This window comes from Nicotiana tabacum, chromosome 18 (assembly GCF_000715075.1).
Source record: "Nicotiana tabacum cultivar K326 chromosome 18, ASM71507v2, whole genome shotgun sequence".
NCBI lineage: Eukaryota > Viridiplantae > Streptophyta > Magnoliopsida > Solanales > Solanaceae > Nicotiana > Nicotiana tabacum.
Window position 1 is genome coordinate 95,520,977 of NC_134097.1, and position 18,706 is coordinate 95,539,682.

An 18,706-nucleotide genomic window follows, 5' to 3' on the forward strand; every position below is an offset into this window, starting at 1 on the left:
TCTCATACAATTGACACTAGTTGTATAAGGTAATTTTTTTATTCATATTTTTGTGAACCCAAAAATGTAAGATTGAGATCCATAAATTTATGAGACAAAAAGAAATCTCATACAATCGGTGTAAGTTGTACTAGATACAAAATAAAACTTTGAAAGTGCTATAGTCCAGGTTGGACTGAGAAATTAAATTCCTCAAACAGAAATAGAAGATAAGACACATTTTTTATTTTTCCAAGGAAAGTTCTGTGTTGCCCTCATGTTAGATCCGATCAACGGTCTACAATTTCTTCCTTCACGTTCATCATAAGATCTGACGGTCTAAAAAGACGCGCCGAAATAAGCTAGGGTTATTTCGTATTATAATTTTCCTCACCAGAACCAAACCAAGTCTTTTGATAAACACCGATTCTCTCTCTCTCTCCAAGTAGACTTTCTCTCTAGAACCTTCTCTTTCTCTTTGCAGAAACAGTCACAGAAAATGGTGAAGGGTCCTGGACTTTACTCCGATATCGGCAAAAAAGCTAGAGGTATTTCTCTTTTCTCATGTTTGGTTTTCATTTCATTTCGTACAGGGCAAAATGTTTTTTGATAAAATCATTTTAATTATTTATTAACCAAACAATACTCGTGTGTGTTGGTAATTTGATCGATATTTATGTTTTGGTTGTTGTTGTTTAGATCTTCTGTACAGGGACTATGTCAGTGACCATAAGTTCACCGTCACTACCTATAGCTCAACCGGAGTGGTCAGTTTTTTTCTCCATTTGTATATTTTTTATCTATAGTGTATTATTCGGGCTTAGTGCTGTGGGTTTATCATTCAATGTTTTTGCTTATTTTTCATTCGTGCTTGCATTTTGGTGTGAAATATGTAGTCGTGACAAATTTTACTAGTATACAGGAAAGTAGAAAAATATGGTTTTTGTGTGTGGGGGGGGGGGGGGGGTGGTGGTGTTAATTTTAACAATTTTGGTCTTATGCAGCTCGTAGCAAGATATGTAAAGGAAACTACTTACTTTAGGAAATGAGGAATGAGATGTTATTTAATTCACATTTTCTCCGTATTGGTAATTATTTTATTTTTTTTATCATGGTGGTGGCGGGCTAACGTGTGCACCTTGACTATTCGCTGGGTACCTGCTACCTTCCGTCATCACATGTACCGGAGATAGGAAAAAATCACCTAGTATTTATTACTAACTTCCAGCAGAGTGTGTAATTCTTGGGATGGATTTCCATGGTGTTGCCTAACAGTGGATGTATGTAGTGGATGGCTCACATTGTTTAGCAATAGTCTCTTGTTATTGAAATTGTTGTGACCAGTTGAGAGTATGTTGCTAAAGTCTATGTCTCACATTTCAGGCTATTACCTCATCTGGTCTGAAGAAAGGTGAATTATTCTTAGCGGATGTTAACACCCAGCTGAAGAACAAAAATGTTACCACTGATGTAAAAGTGGACACCAATTCCAATGTGAGTTTGAGAATACTTTCTTACCTTTTATTGCCTTTTTCCTTCTAATTTTCAGCTTGATTACTGGGATCTAATATTAGTTTGCCTATGTTGAGTAACTTCTAGTAATTTTAACTGGGGATACTATTTTGAATTTATATGCTTTGGAGATGTTAGGTGGCAACATGTCTGGTTGTGTGAGCCATATTGATCTGGTCACACTTTGTTCAGACTTGATCAAACCTTCCCTTAAGAATATAACCCAAGAAATCTGGAAAACTAGAAGTAAAACTAAAGGAGTCCGCTGAAGTATTAATTTGGTTACTGTGTATTTTGTTTCCTTCTTGCTGTCTGATTCAATGCATGTCCATGGAGTCGATACCTTTCTCCTTGTGTATTGAAAGAATGTGTTTGTTTGCCTGTTTGCGTGTTCTCCTCCATTTTGCTGTTGGATCTCTCCTGCAGACTATCTTTTAGCCACTTAACAGCATCTCAGACGTTAAATCTACTCTATCACAATCTGCCATAGTTTCTTAAATGGCAAGTCTTTTTCTAACTTTAACTCTTGCAAAGGTTTGAAAAAAGATCTATCCTTAGTAAGTGTCTTATGTTGCCCGTTTGCGTGCTCTCCTCCATTTTGCTGTTGGATCTCTCCTGCAGACTGTCTTTTATCCACTTAATAGCGTCTCGGACATTAACATTTTCACTGGTGTTGATTATGGTTATGTGCTGAGTTCCTTTATATAAGTCTCTCTCTCTCTGATTTGTGAGGTTTCCCTTTAAAAGATGTGCATTTTTTCCTGATTTATAAGAGTAAATTTATTTTTCTGAGGATGGTAAGACTTTTGTGAACTGAAGCACAAAATTTGTGCCAAAATACATGCAAATCAGTTCTTTTACTAACTGTTGGAAGCCGAGGAAATCTAACATCCTATCTGCTGTACTAACATCTTCTAGTCTACACCGAAAAGCCAAAAAAGATATATATTTCTCTATTCCAATGTATGTATTCTTTCTTATTTGCTCCCAAACATCGTTGATTCCTTTCCATCCAAATCACCCACCATATGCAGGGAGGAACTTTATTGAGTAAATTTTAAAAGTGAATTTGTCAATCTTTAGAGTGATTATATATCTTGTAGAGTTATAGTTCAAAGTAGACATTATGATATTGGTAGGGATTGAATGACCTCCAAATGCAAACTTTTAGTAACAGAAGACTGAATGGTCAAGTATGACAACCAAAATAAATGAGTTTTCTGGTAGTCAATAACAAATGAGTTTCACAATCAAAGTCGAAGGCCAGTCAACTGGGAGGAGGAGTAATATGTGTTTGAGTTATCTAACTTGTTCTTCCCTCTCCCCTTCCCTCTACACTCTCACAAAAAGTTCTCCGTCTTCTTTATTTGGTTTTGATTTTGAGACATTGATTGGGAAATTGACAAGTTCAAGCTTCTTTTGTCCTAACTGAGTTGGAGCACAGCCCGACACTGTGCTAATTAATTTGGATTGAATGATGCAGGTCTACACTACCATCACTGTTGATGAACCTGCACCGGGACTCAAGACAATCGTCAGCTTCGTATTACCAGATCAGAGATCTGGAAAGGTACCTTTGCTTTTAACAATATTTCTCTGCAATTGGTTGGTAGTTTAGAATTGCGTGATTCCTAAGCAAAATAATTATGTTACAGGTAGAGCTCCAATACTTGCATGAGTATGCTGGGATCAGTACTGGCATTGGACTTACAGCAAGTCCTCTTGTCAACTTCTCTGGCGTTGCTGGCAACAATACTGTTGCTTTGGGCACTGATCTATCATTTGACACTGCCTCAGGCAATTTCACAAAATGCAATGCTGGTCTGAGTTTTTCCACTTCTGATCTGATTGCTTCCTTAGCACTGTAAGTATTTGTGTGCCTCCTTGTACATATGTATTTGTTAGATTCTTCATTGAACAAAGTCTGTCTTTTAGCCATTCATTCTCTTTCTTTTTGTCAAATGATTTCCTTGTAACGTCTTGTTTTTCTGTCTTTCTACAAGAAACTCTTTTGGGATTTGAATTAAATGTCTCTTGGGGACCAACATGTTCTATCATTGTCTTTGTTGTTTTCTAATCTTGGATTTTTCTTGGACTAAGCAATAAGTTTATACAGGAATGACAAGGGTGATACCCTTAGTGCTTCCTACTACCACACTGTGAAGCCGGTGACAAATACAGCTGTTGGGGCAGAGTTGACTCACAGCTTCTCAAGCAACGAGAACACGCTGACCATCGGGACACAGCATTTGTTGGACCCATTGACCACGGTGAAGGCTCGGGTTAACAGCTATGGTAAGGCAAGTGCTCTCATCCAACACGAGTGGCGACCAAAATCCCTTTTCACAATATCTGGTGAAGTGGACACGAGGGCAATTGAAAAAAGCGCCAAGATTGGGTTGGCTGTAGCCCTCAAGCCATGAGTCTGTTACGACCTTACAGAGAAGTGAGTGAAGCAGTGTTGTTTTGTATGGTCCAGAGTAATAAATTAGATAGACTTGTTTCAGCACATTGTCCATCCGCACCAGTAAGATTAACCTTCAACTGGTAATGCAAACTCATGAATTTTTGCTTATATCCATCTCAAATGTCGATTGAGGGACTGGTTTTTGACTTAACTTGGCTTCATCATTCACGCAATTGATTAATCTTTATTTGTTCATTATTTAATGGTATGAACAGTTTTCCCTTATGTTGTTGGATGTCAGTGATGGCACAGAGGAGCTCTCCAGTAAGAGCTTCCAACCGTCCTTTCTTCTTTTCTTAGTCCTTATCAGGAAAGGAATTTTTAGACTGAAAGACCTTTTTGATTGGTGCTAGTTGCTTGGCCATCTACTGAGCGAGATCACTGACATATATGGTTGCTATTAAAGGAGATCTTGTGAAGCACACTGCATCTATTGTGGATGCCTGTTAGCTTTGTTAATCTTGGTTGGTGGAAAATCAACTAATCACTAAAGTTTACATCTACAATGCCCACTTGGCTACAATTGCATAAAAGAGCTCACTGATCACTGAAGTATGTAATATAGTGCATATATTCTGCCAGTGCCCCCAGCTCCTCTCTATACCAACATCACTTCAAGAAAATGAAGTAAAATCCCAGGTGGTTCATATACTTCTCAAGTGCACCTATTTTCCACACCCTCCTTGAAAATACTACAATAGACTATCACATCAGATACTTTGTACAAGTGTTTAAGAAAATAGCCTGCTATGTGTAGCTGGAGAATGTGCACATAATTAGTTCTCCCACGTTTCCTTTTCTAACACAATACATGGAGAAGGTGATTTGGAAAATACTCTCTCTCTTCAATAGCTATCCTTTGTCTTCCTTGCAGAAATTTCAAGGCAGTTGGATGCTTCCTAATCTTCCAAGTTTAGATGTACAAAGGAAACCATCATATCTGCATCGTAGCCTAGATGTTTTTTCTTGAAGCAAACTGTTCATTTATATCTGCTCTGAAAGTCACATCCTCTGGCTTATGAGGAATGAAGACAGTAGATGAATTAGAAGAGGCACCTATCTCCTCATTGTGTCAAAGTATTGGGTAATCAAAATCATATCCATGATATCCTTGGATGATGCCCCTGGAACACTATTTGAGAAACCGAGTACACTTTCTTTGAGCCCTTCGACAATAGCTTGTCGTTGACGAGCAATGCCAAGCCCTGCTAAATACTTTGATTTTGCTTCAGCCTCTGCTTGCTTTATCTGCAGAATCTTCTCTCCTTCTGCCTTCTCGTATGCAGCTTCTCTCAATCTTGAAGCTGGTTTTCATGAATTATCGTTTCACATTAGAAGACCAAAGGAGACATGGTCCAATATGCAAGCAAGAATTGAAAACATAACCCCCATGGTCCAAAACTTGTAACTTTTAACTTTGTATAACTACTGCTTTGACTCTTTGCTAGAGGAGTTAATGCCAGGATGTGATACAAAGACAAAACATAGCAACCACGTATTCCTCGTTGGAAACCAAAAAGTGGTTGTAGTCCAAAGGAAAAACTAAAGACGGATTGTAATTCAGTGGTAAAAAACACAGATTTCCAATTTTCCCCGAGAATACTATGAAGCAATATTTCCAGATCACTTGATCTTGGACAAGCCAACAGCTAGAGAAAAATTTACTTTTATTTTAGGGATAAAAAAGTAAGCCAGTGAACTTTAAAGATAACCATACCTGCATTAATCTCATTCATTGAACTTTTCACTTTGTCATCTGGTTCAACATCTACAATAAGAGTCTGAACTATCTCATATCCATAAAGAGACATTGCCTATGTAATTCCCGAAGGAAAATCAGATAAGAGACTGAATTTAGTTGCTTGACTTGTATTTGTTTGCTTAAGAGTTGCAGTATCAATATAAAAAAATTACCTTGGCGAGTTGCTTCGCCACTGTTTTGGCTATCTCGGTTTTGTGTTCAAAAACTTGATCCAGTTCCAATGTTGGCACCGTTGCCCTAATAACTGACAAACAGAATGAGACAATATAAGGTATGAATAAGTAAACATGTCATCATTATCATCTCTACAATATGGACAGGAGGTAAAGCAAAATCTAACTAGTGATATTCACTATATAAATGATCACATTCCGAGTCCCAGCAAGACAAAAAGAAGTTAGGTGATTTCTTTCCATTTACTAAATTTGGCGGATAGTGTTATTCGGTATCCGTGATAACGAAAGCTAGCAGATAGTCATACTAGAATAGTAGAATAGTCCATTGACCGAAACATGGTTATCCAAAAAAAATTGCAAGAAGCAATCATGAAAATTCTGGATATATAGTGCAACAATAATCAAGTCTGAAATTTACTTCACTTGGAAGTTTTTAGAAGGAAAGTCTAATAAACAGATAAAGTTATGATATTTGCATCTCACCATCAAAGACATATGCTTTAATTTGTTCTTTTGTGTTGCTTAGCTTATAGAAGGCATCTGCTGCCTTATCTGCCAAGGCTCTGTACTGGATTGAAGCAACTAGAATCACAAAAACGTTGTCCTGAGAATATAGCTTTCATAAGAAACAACTAAAACGTTCCCTTCGCAAGATAGTTGTAATTCAAACTACCAAAGGATAATGCAAAATTTGACTAAAAAAACTTTCAATCTCGAGGAGAGAGTATTTAAAACACCAGAAACCTTTGCCCCAGAGGAAAAAAGAGAGACAAATATGCAATTAGAAAAACCTTAGTCTTGGATTCACAGCGAATGTCAAGTTGCTGTACTCTGAGAGAAAGATAACCAGCTCATTGGCTTCCAAAACACCAAGGCATGAAGTGACAACCTGGACCAACAACATCTTCATACTTGCCAAAATTTTCCTTTATAGCAACTGTGGATTGATCCACTTGAACACAACCCAAAGCTTGCCCCATAACTTCAATGATCACAAGACACAAACATTACTAGTATTTACAGCATATAGAAAGGATATACTTGAGATAAAATTAACATCAGAATTTTGGTTTATTCACACATGTCGAGATTAACCGTACATGTGAAGCTCAAGATTCACAAAGGGTACGTCTTCAAGAAAATATTAAACAAAACAAACAAACAAAAATGGTAAAATTAATGCGAAAGTTGATATCTTTTCTAAGCCAATAACTAGTCAACTACTTTTGGATTAAATGAACATACAGAAAAAAGTCATTTTCAGCAATAAGTTGGCCATTATGTTATCATTCTTCAGTGCAATTACGAAAATGCACCAAAGTAGTAATTAGGTGGTGGAAGAAACCAGTAAGCTAGGAAAATTTTAAATTAATTTTGACGTGTTTGTGCTTCAGATTAGGGGGTTACATGTTACAGTCTAATTAGTCACCTATGTGAAATTAAGGGGAAAAACTCTTTTCCATATAGAAAATGCTCCACTTTGATATTATGCATTAAAGTGATTAATGAATATATGAAAGACACATGCTTTGCATTCATTGGTATAAACAAATAACACGGAAATATCTTCTCCCAAAAGAAGCTCCTTTAGCACAAATATAATACGTAGTATTTTAGTACTGACTTGCACACTTAATCTCCACTTCTTAAGGAAATTCTTTCTTTTAATTGTTGGATTCCAGAGTAATTCAAATATGACCAGCTTTCCTTGGTTGATTATCTTTGATGACTAAAAAATTGCACTCTCTTCTTCTTTTTATAACCGTGCTGTCTAGATTAACTTCTGCACACCTCAACTAGGCTATTTATTACCTCCCACCTAACACAATAATTTTACGCAAAAAGGTTGGTCTCAGTACAAAAATTGCCTTCAATAAAGAATGTTGCTCAACTGTCAAACCAGAACGGTATAGTAACAAAAAGAACAAACAAAAGTATACTACTATCTGCTAAGACATGACGACTGCAGTTCAACAATTGATATAATTTTATTTTTTTTGAGAAAGCTGACCGTTTTCTACGTGCTACACTCCACTATATGAAGCTGCAATTAACAAAAAATTTACCCTTTTTCTGAGGAATTGAATCAGTGACAATTACAAATTCCCCCTATGACAGAAATATATTTACTCCATGGTGCTTTTGCTACATTCTTTTCAAGTAGGAGTTTACCACTCTCAAAGATCACTACATCATGTAAAATGTGTGCTCCAATTTCCTTGCCAGTCATCCAAGGATAAATGTGGGCCAACAAAATATATGGAGGGCGATATGAACGAATGATAGAAACAGATTTCTGCCAATCCAATTCTATGCTTCGCCATTTGGCTTTGGTGAATTCTGAGGAAGTTGATGACGGTATGGAGAAGCATGAGAACCATTTGGAATTGAAAGACTTCTTGGTTGCTGTTGTCCATTCCTTGAGAATGATCCCTGCGTTTTAAGGCCATTTCTTGTATTTGGGCTTGATCCAATTCGGTCAGCTTGCATGGTCTGAAAATAGTACGAGGAGCTGGCCATGCCCTTGAGGTTCGGCAAAGGCTTCAAGGCTTCAACCACTTCACTCATCATAGGTCTAGCTTTGGAATCCCGGCTAAGGCATCGAGCAGCTAACTGTGCAGCTTTCTGCGCACCTTTTATAGAAAAATGACCTTCAAGTCTAGGATCTATTAATTTATAAAACCTTCTTCTTTCACCCAAATGTGGCCGCGCCCACTCAACAAGGTTATGCTCCCCATTTGGCCGGTTCTTGTCCATTGATCTCCTACCTGTCATCATTTCAAGCAGAACTACACCAAAACTGTAGACATCACTCTTTGATGTCAAATGTCCTGATACAAAAGAGTGGCATGCGTTTCAATCAATAAGAGGAATCGATAATCTAAGTAACGGAAGTTTCACTCAGCAGATGTGGAAGCATTCAACAGCCTTTTCAGCTGTGGTTTTCAGGTCATAGAGTTGTACAGAGAGACATTAATACTAAGGAATACTAGATTAAAATGGTTTGAAGGATTTGTAAGCAAACTAGCGTCCAACTAGGTAGGACATGAAGAGACACGGAGAAATTTGATAAAGCTGAAATGTGGGTAAGCATTAAGCCACCAAGATCTTAGTGTTACCTGTCATAACATACTCTGGAGCTGCATATCCATATGTGCCCATGACACGAGTAGAAACATGGGTCTTGTCGCCCTCTGGACCGTCTTTGGCAAGTCCAAAATCAGAAAGTTTGGCATTGTAATCCTGAGAGAACCGTGTTATTAGAAAAATGATAAAAATGGGTGAGATCAATTTGCCAATGTGTTTGAACACACCGCATCTAGCAGAATGTTGGATGTTTTGAAATCACGGTATATCACTGGTCTTTCTGCTTCCTCATGAAGAAAAGCAAGACCTTTTGCAGCACCCAGAGCTATCTTCATCCGGATGGACCATGGAAGAGGCAGGGACCCTGATAATAACAACATCATCACAAAGTTACTAAATACTGCAAGGACATGAACATTTACAGCAGAAAATACAGATAATAATATATGAGGCATTTGAGATTGGCACTTCTTAAGAGTATTATAGGATTACTCTAGAAATCTGTCAATCACTTATATGTTAGATTCCTTCGCACTTTTGCTAGAATTCCTTGATCCTCGTTTGGCAGTTGTAGTTTATTACCTTCTGCTGAGAGATGCAATGCATGAGCATTTTCTATATAGATCTATTGTTCAGCCACTAGCAATCATAGATAATTTGGTAGGGAAGATGATAGTCAAAATTGGGGGATGTTACCTTACACAACAAAAAAATTAGGGGAGGATTTGGTGATTCTTGGGGAAGACAAATGATGTTACTCCAACAGCAAGCCTTAGTTGGTCTGTATGCATTATATATTTCCAAATTTCTGCATTTAGCATATTTCTGAAATAACCAAAATATAATGGCCTTTATCTTTTGATTTTTCAGTATTGTGGATTTTCATACTTACGAAGTTCAAAGGTCTCATTTTAGGGAGACCTAACAGGTTTGACCCATGCAGTCTCAATTTGATTTTCCAGTGTTCAATGATAGGTCAAGCCTAAAGATCAAGATGCTCAGTGCTATTACCTTTTATTATGTTTTACAAAATGTTAGTGCATTTCCTAAAGGGATGATTAATTGTCATTATTCTGGATTAGAATGTCCCCTCACACACACAACCTTTTTTTTTTCTATAAGATGCAAAAAGAATATATATAATATATATAATTTTTTTTAATAACCGTAGTGTCGACTAATTCCACGGGGTACCTGCTACCTATCACAAGCGCAGGTACTAGGTAACTGTATCCACCAAGGCTTGGAGAGATTAGAAGAAATCACCAAATTTTTTTGCCTCAACTGGGATTTGAACCTGAAACCTCATGGTTCTCAACCCACTTTAGCCCCTCCCCTCGCACACACAACCTAAAGTTAGCAGCCACCCCTCCCTCTCCCTCACTTCTATCTCCATCTCTAAGCCAAACCTATTTTTCTCTATCTCTAACCCCCCCCCCCCCAACCCTTTTCTCTCTCTATGTGTGTGTGCGTGTATGACCTACACATAAGAACTCAGTCCATACTCTATCTCACCATGCTTTTTTCCATCACTATCATCACAAACAACCACCAAACCTAAATCCTCACTTCCACACAACCTTGTCTTTACCTTGATTCATCTGCATCTTCAGGAATCAGTGGCGACGAGGTTTTCTAAAAATGAAAGAGACAAATTAATTGAACAACAGGAATAATACAGATTTCACTTTGGGGTTAAGGATAGCATAGATATATATAAACTGCACAATTTCTAGCAATAGAAACAGGTCTTGCTGATGTCAATGGACACAATTATCATTCTTGTGGCTGATATCACAATTGATTAATTTCTTTAGCAACTGTTTTTTATTTCATTAGAAATGGAATTTCATGTGCAGCAGGCATTCAGTTCACAGAAAAATGAGCAGGTTAGACTCGAGGTTGAGCTCAAGAATTACAATCTCCAAACTAGCAGACTCAAGTGAGAACTCGTAGGTTGTTTCATAACACTTACGTTCGATCTCAAGGTTGGCATTTCAAGCTAAGCTGAGCGAAGCTAGTCGTTAGTGATCGACTAGAAACCCCTCAATTCTAGCTCTTCTGGACTTATATAATGGCCAGAAGAATTTGTATAAAGCACCCAAATAATGAGGTAAAGCAAAAGCCAAAATATATCAGCTGATACTTATAAACCCAGGATTAACCACTATCCTGTCCAAGAACTCCCTTCCCCTTTCTCTCTCTGATCTCCCATTTCCTCCTCTCTTTTTTCTTTCAAGCAAGCATCAAGAAACAAACAAGGAAACCTGCTAGATATTTTACTGTAGAACTCTCTCTCTCTCTCTCTCTCCCTCCCTCTCTTCTATGCAAACTTTAAAAAGACATATCATAAGTGCTGACTCCAATAGACTGTCTCACTATTTAAGCATGCTTTCTTGTTTTGCAAGTACTAACTGCTCTAGGACAACACATTTACCTCAATGCACCATAAAGGTGTTAAAAAGGAGGGGAAATAAAGAAGAGAAAGTAAAAATGATTAAGAAAAGCTTCTACCCTTCCAGGAAGCAGTAACATTGCCAGTACATAAACAGTATAAAAGTTCTGTTTATCTCCAAATGGAAGACTGCTATAAGTCAGTCAATGTTTAAGACATAGACATGATTAAGAGAAAGTAACAATGATAAAAGCTACTCTCTTAACTTCCAGGAAGCAGGGCATTGCCAGCATATATACAGTAATTAACAGTTATGTTTTGGTGGTAGTGCATACAAAATAATTCAGAGATGCAAATATTAATCGCAGATAATTTACACGAGAAACTTGTTTCTATGCAACTACTTTGGGTGATAGAAGAAACTCATGGAGTAGTAAATTTTGGGAGGCAATGGTAGGAGTTGACAACAATTGTGGGGCCTGACAGGTTTAGTAGTGGTCAAATGGCGTCTGGACAATGGTATTGAGTAGACAATTTTTCAAGATTCTTTGTACCCTCCAATAAGTCGTTTTTGTTCCTTTAGCACAAAATGTACCTTTTCCCATGATATTAAAACAACTAAACACTAGAAACTAGGGATATATTCTCACAAGAAAACTTCTTCCTCCTAACAAATCTACCCTGGTCTTGATTTAACTTGCTTCCTAGTCAATCAGCCAATATCAAACATATGGAGGAAAAAAGATCCTAAAACCTAGAAAGTATGTAAAGTAGGACTAAAAGAGATGATGAGGTTCCAGAAGTATGAAGACTGCCGCCTATAAAGTATCATCCTTAAACTCATAGGATTCAGATTTTCCATAAGGCCTTCAACCTTCCCATATTATTAATCTGTGATCGTAACAAAAGCGAGAAATCAGATTCCCAAACAAATAGTGGGTTGCTAAATGGTGAAACCATATTGGTTCAATTTGGGTCAGGAAAAGATGTAGGCGATCATTCCCACACTAAATGGTAACTTTGCTACCATGCTGGCTCCATATTACCATTCCGACCTTAAAATTTATAAAGCAATTAATTGCATTATATCTTGGGGAATAGATTTTCTATTTGGTACTGGAACCTAAATTAGTCATATCTTATCTTCACAGATGGTTAAACATCAACAAGAAAACACAAGTTATACTCTGCGAGTAGTGATTTGCCACGTGACTAAACCAACTAACGCTTGCTGAGGAAATCAGCAATATGCACGTGAATATTTACTTGGTGATTTCACTTACGTAAGAATTTACTTGCGTGTAACAAAATCTTCTCCAGTAATATATACAAACATCATATCTTTTTGCTTTCTTCCTTTTTTTTTTGTGGATTAATTTTACAAAAACACATCTTACGCTGGTTCTTTAAATATAATCAAAATTCAGGGAATAAAATAATGTAAAATATATTAGAAAATGGTCAATTACATACTTCTGAACAGATGGTTCTCCAAGCTTCCTCGAGGCATAAATTCATAAACTAGCAGCCTTTGATCATCTTCAATACAATAACCAATCAGTTTAACTAGATTGGGATGAATGAGGTCACCAAGAAAATTTACTTCAGCCTGTCAAATGAGAAAATACATTAACATAAACCAAGATTAAAAAAAAAAAAAAACTAAACAAGAAATACACCATAAGCTTTTAGATAAAATCAGAGAGCAGCAAACCAGCCATTCTTTGTGACCCTGAAGCCCATCATGATTTAGAGTTTTCACAGCAACTGTAAGCCCTGTCCCTGGTTTAACAGGTGCTGTCCCATTCTCTTCAATCCACCCCTTGAAGACGCAGCCAAAACCTCCTTCACCAAGAAGGGATTCTGGTCTGAAGTTTCTTGTGGCCAGCTTCAAATCATTGAATGCAAACTTCCGAAGCCGTGAAAACACTTTAAGTTCCTCTTCGAGCTTGGAGGTGGAAGCATTACTTGTGGTCGTGGAAGAAATAATTGGAGCAACAATCTGGTCTATGCTTGTATCATTTGTGGATTTACTTTCTGCAAATAATGATACAAGATGTTAGCACAATGAGTACTAATTACCATTAAAGCATATATGTTATTTAGATTAATCTTGGAAAGCCCCAAACTTTTCCTATCAGAATAGAACAAAGTGTTTAAAAAAGTCTGAAGCAGTCAACCTATACATACTGAATTGAGTAAAGGTGCAACAAATGCACATGATACATGTGCATACAGAATTATACTTAAGTCTATAAAGTTTCTAATGGTTTATTGATCTGTTCCCATTATGCCAAGAGAACTATGATTCCATTGACAAATTGATTTTTTTTTTTCCCGAATATTCAGCTGGTTTATGCTTGTGTCATTAGTAGATAATTAAAGATTTGATCCATTGTGCTAATCTATAACTAGATGACATTAGTAGTCTAATTACAATCCCTTCCTTTAGCAAACATTAGAAAATAGATAAAATATTAGGAGCAACAGTTTTTTGATAAGTGAGAAATCCCCGAGGACCAGCTAGCACGCAGTCCAGAACGCGGTGGATAATGGGCTCGCTTCTCTATCTTTTTTCATTTAAATGTACTAGGCTCTCTACTCCTAGGCAAGATTCGAACTCGTGATTTGCGCCAAATCCACATATCACGATGCGCTCTTACCACGAAACCAAAGCCCTAGCACTACACAAGATATTAATTCTATCAAATCACGCTTGTGAATTACTAACTTGAAATCACAAAAATGTTGAGTGTTCGGTATTCACAAGGATCAGTGGGAAATGGAAGACAACTTAAAAACTGACATGAACTAGGTGCTAACGGACCCCCACAAAGTGTTGGAAGCAGCTTTGTTCACTGAAGAATTATTATGTAGCAGTTTCTTACAAATTCTTCACTAGAAAATCATATCAGCAGCTGAGAGAGGATGATATATAACAGAAAACCAAGCATTGTTTCATCTCTTGCCATTGCTTGTTGATTCACATTAAGTTTACCTTGCAAATTTGACATAACAGAGGGGTATTTTTAATTCAAGAATATTGGCAAACATACAAAAGAAAAAGCCAAGAATGACAAAAGAATACTGCACCAACAGCAACTTCAATTTCGAGAACACAAACATTGTTACCCTAACAGTAAGTAGGGCTTTGTAAAAAGGATAGTACCTAGGTTTGTTCTAGTAATGCCTCAGAATTCTTGACAAGGTATGATCAATCTTCAAAGAATAATGCAATTAAAACTTCAAAGCATAACATGGAATGGAACTTGTAAAAAGTGAGTGAAGAGTTACCGCAGCGAGTGGTGATGCCACTGATGGAGCTATCAACTTTAGATCTTGAAGAAATACAGCTACCAATAAACCATAACTTAATCCAACAGCCACTCTCCTCCACTCGCCCTTTTTTTTTCTTTACATCCCAAGACTCCCCTTTTACACCATCACCACCTAATCCCATAGTTAACAAACTTAACAATCATCAAACCCCTCACACAATCTGTCCTTTTACCAAACCTGTGTCCACTAATCTCCAAAAACCCTTAAACAATTGAACCACAGTTCCCTAACATGACCTAAATAGAGAATGGAAAAGGACTTCCAATAAATATACAAATGAAATAGCTCAAAAAATCAAGAAACACATGACATTGAAAGCCTCCAAAAGAGCTAATTTTGATTCAGATCACAAGCAAAACAAAGAACCTGCCCCAAGCACAGTACAAAGCAAACCTGGTATCAGATAATCCCACTTCAAAAAAGAAATGTCTGCTGCCCAAAAATATTGAAATCTTAACAAATATGCTGCTTGACCAGTTCGTGGCTCCTTAATATAAAAAAAATACACATAATAAATAATAGTAGTATATATAGAGAGAGGAGAGTAACATATGTCTAGTTACAGGAATGTTTGTCTGAGTGGGGTATAATTGGATAACAAAAGTTACTATAAATTGATAAAATCCTGAAAATAAATATGTACAGTGTATATAAAAAGTTTTGCAAAATCATAAATTGGTGTCAGTCCTAATAACAAGAAAAATTACTACTAGTAACCTTGTAAAAGTTAAGGTTTAATATTTTTTAAATTCTGATTAAAATTATATGTTTGTACGGAACATGTGTAAATTTTAAAGAACCTTGTAACTTTAATAATCTTAATTAATCATTTCAAGTTAGTAATAGAGAAGTTGTCTTGTCAGACTATATAATCACAATCCAATTAATTTAAAAAAAGAAAAGAAAATGAGGTTTGAAAAAGAATTTTATTCAGCTTTATTATATGTAATAAAATATAATATAGATTCACATATCATGTTATTATGCAATTATGATAAGTTAATAAATTATAAAGCATTTATCGAGCTTATCTTTCTGTAAAATAGGATTGGAGATAAGGGAGCTGCCCAGAGAATGCGGTCAGGGGAAGTTGGGTTACCCAAAATGCTCATGTGGATGTTGACTGTACTGATGAACTTGGTTGGATAAAATGTTACCTGTAGGGGTAATTCCGTAAAATGGATTTAAAAGAGTTGGCTGGGAAGTGGAGAAAATGGCAACTAAGAGAAAGTAACTCGTGGGACCGACAATGTGACGTGTCATTCACTGAGTTGTAGACGCCATTCTTGCCGGTACTATGCATGCTTCTTTCCAACTTTTTTATTTTTAATTTAACTAAAGTCTAAAGCTGGAGATTCCTTTAACTTACCCATTTTATGAATAAGATACAAGTTTTTTTGTGAGATGAATTTTTTTAATTATATTGTACTATCAAAAGTTATAGGAATACACTAAAGTTGTTATTGTTATCGTATATTGTACTATCAAAAGTTTTTAACTCATGTTCAGTGTTTGCAACGGATTCTATAAAAACAAGACAAGTGTTAATATTAATTGATCATGACTAGTTAATATATGTAAATAATCTGTCTCAATCGGAGTGATAATGATATCAAACTAAGCAAATTAATTTTAGTTAGTTATAAATTATATATAAAGTGAAAAGACATATCAATTAACTATGATTAAATGACAAATGCGTGCATGAAAAACGCATGTCTTGCATTGTATACTTTTGGTCATAACCGACCACTCCATTCTTACAGTATTACTTTTGGGGATACGCAAGCTTATTATATTAGATCACATCATAGAATCAAAGATACTATGATCTTGAATATCAATCATCATTCTAGATAAGCAAGTTATAAGTATTACTTATTTGTTCCAATTATTATTGATCCATGAGTAGAAAGACAGGTGTTATCAGTTGAGAAAATCATCGGCGCTCGAACAATTTTTCCTATTTTGAAAATATATCAAAGAAATCATATATAGTTGTTTACCTCAAAAACATGAGTAACAATTAAATATTAAAGATATGTGATTTTAAAGATATGTGATTTAATTCAATACCAATTAATAGTCAAGAAATATAAAGTAAAAATGAAAGATAGAAGTAAATTAAACCAACGTTCCTTAGTAGCAGTGACTTCGAGCTTAGTGACCTCGAAGTGGCTTGGGGCAATAAGAACAATTAAGTAATAAAAATAAAGTAAGAACAATAGAGCTAAAGGACAATGCTGATGAACAGTAGGCAAAAGGTAGAAAGTATATTCTTCTCTCAATGATCATAAGATGTCTTACAAATAATTGGGGTCTCCTTTATATAATATGGGAGCTCTAAATAAGGAATATTTCTATTTACAGTAAGGAATATTCTTGGTACAGCTGTCTAACCACCAAGTACGGAATCGTACAATCATATTCCGCGAGGAAGAACATTCTTGGATCGTTGCTCATACATCCCGCGACCCTTTGGGTTTTTCTTGTGATAGAAGGTGAAGTTGCATCTTCTGGTCTTCCCTTATGGTCTTTTTCTTTTGTTGTTCTTTTTTAACGGATTATGGCCCAAAATCTCAACGGAATACTCGACCCCCGCTGTTGGAGACATAGTTACATTTATCGAGGGCTTTCTACCCTAAATCTCTTCGGGCTCACAAACGTTTCCAAAGATTAAAATGGGATCCCCGGGAAGGAGGTTCCTAAAGATAACACTCTCGAGGACGTGGTCTTAAAAGTAGATTAAGTCTTGGCTTTTGTTTTTTGTTTCTTTGTTCCCGTGTAAGTACCTCTCGCGGATGTTGTAGTCATATTTTGTAACCATCTCTTGTAAATGTAAAAGGATCCCTTGGTCTCCCTGTTGGCTCGTGTTGAATTTCATTCCGTCTTTACTTGTAGAAAATCTGATTGTATAACTTTTAGCGACTAGTCCAAATACCAGACTCGGGATATAATCAACCCTCAGGTTTTTAATCAATCAATATAATACCTCTTAAGGTTCTTGTTAATCCTCGAGCTAAGCTTCAATTGATTTGTTGCGAGCTCGGGACATCGGAACTCCTGAGTCCGAGTTGAGTGAGAGCAAGTTCTCGACTTTGAAATAAAGTTTGTCTTTAGGCTTCGTAGATAATCACCGAGTGAGAATTTTCCCAAACTCGAGTAGCCCTTGGGCTTAGTAGTCGAGCGAGCACTTGCTCGAACTTGAAATAGAGTTAGCCCTTAGGTTTTTTTATAGTCCCCGAGTGAGAATTTTCTCGAACTCGGGTAGCCCTTGGGCTTAGTAGTCGAATGAACATTTTGCTCGAATTCGAAATAGATCGATAAAAAAAAATGAAGTAATCTTCGACGCCTCGATCCTGATGTCAATCTCGTGACGTCAGCGGCTGAAGTGACTGAAAGGTTGCTTTTCGTGCGGTTTCCCAAAGTTATTAATTGGAGGCGATTGACGGTTCGCTTTTCAGCTTCCTCGGCACGCTTAAATAACCTCTATAAATAGATAAACTTCACACTCTTGCAAACTTTATTCTCATATAATTCCCAAAGTGTTATTAGCTCTTTTAATTTCTCTGAATTCCTTCTTCTCTTCACTATCAGCATTCTCCATTTTCTTGAATTTCCATATTATAATGGCCAAGACCTCTAAATCGGGTTTTGGAAAATGCTCCTTCATCTTCTCAATCGACCAAGGGAAAACCAGTAGTGCCCCCTCGTATTGAGGAGTGCATTCCTCCTCCATGCGAAATAACGACTGATTTCAAGATCGAGAAACCTATATCGGCGCCAGGCCGATGCGCCCATGTCTCAATATGTCTGTTTGATAACTGTAGACATGTAATTTTTGACCCACGCATTAGAATTATTTTTAATAGTCCTATTATTTTTAGGATATTTATTTGAATTTATTTCTTTAGGACTTCACTCTATTATTAAATTTAATTCTATTTTTTTGGCACAAAAATTGAAAAATACAAAAAACATAGTTTCAC

General features: G+C 36.5%; 2 protein-coding genes and 1 pseudogene across 3 annotated transcripts; 1 reads left to right on the forward strand and 2 right to left on the reverse strand.

The window, feature by feature from the left end:
* The first annotated feature begins 397 nt into the window (after positions 1 to 397).
* On the forward strand, positions 398 to 4,066 carry LOC107770103 (mitochondrial outer membrane protein porin of 36 kDa). The gene is given in 6 exon segments (NM_001325051.1): positions 398 to 527; positions 679 to 746; positions 1,363 to 1,473; positions 2,975 to 3,061; positions 3,147 to 3,355; positions 3,608 to 4,066. Coding segments are annotated over 6 exon segments (831 nt in total). The 5' UTR covers positions 398 to 478; the 3' UTR covers positions 3,915 to 4,066.
* On the reverse strand, positions 3,793 to 7,083 carry LOC107770102 (hypersensitive-induced response protein 1-like; annotated as a pseudogene).
* A 777-nt stretch (positions 7,084 to 7,860) lies between these two features.
* On the reverse strand, positions 7,861 to 15,294 carry LOC107770104 (serine/threonine-protein kinase PBL34). 2 transcript variants are annotated; one of them, XM_016589368.2, is made up of 7 exons: positions 15,111 to 15,247; positions 14,673 to 14,953; positions 13,093 to 13,415; positions 12,852 to 12,987; positions 9,211 to 9,347; positions 9,016 to 9,139; positions 7,861 to 8,727 (listed from the first exon to the last, which is right to left on the reverse strand). In XM_016589368.2, exons 2-7 carry the CDS (start codon positions 14,836 to 14,838, stop codon positions 8,207 to 8,209), a joined length of 1,407 nt encoding a protein of 468 aa, XP_016444854.1. In that variant the 5' UTR covers positions 14,839 to 14,953; positions 15,111 to 15,247; the 3' UTR covers positions 7,861 to 8,206. The 2 variants fall into 2 exon arrangements, with proteins under 2 accessions (XP_016444854.1, XP_016444853.1); XM_016589367.2 differs by having other exon boundaries at positions 14,673 to 15,294.
* Positions 15,295 to 18,706: the final 3,412 nt, after the last annotated feature.

Bases quoted from the DNA above. Each gene is read 5' to 3' on its own strand.
- LOC107770104 (XM_016589367.2), bottom strand. From the start codon at position 14,838: ATGGGATTAGGTGGTGATGGTGTAAAAGGGGAGTCTTGGGATGTAAAG. The intron at 13,416-14,672 runs GTAACTCTTCAC...CATTATTTGCAG, and splicing joins TGGCATCACCACTCGCTGCG to AAAGTAAATCCACAAATGAT. The intron at 12,988-13,092 runs GTTTGCTGCTCT...CTCATTTGACAG, and splicing joins AGGGTCACAAAGAATGGCTG to GCTGAAGTAAATTTTCTTGG.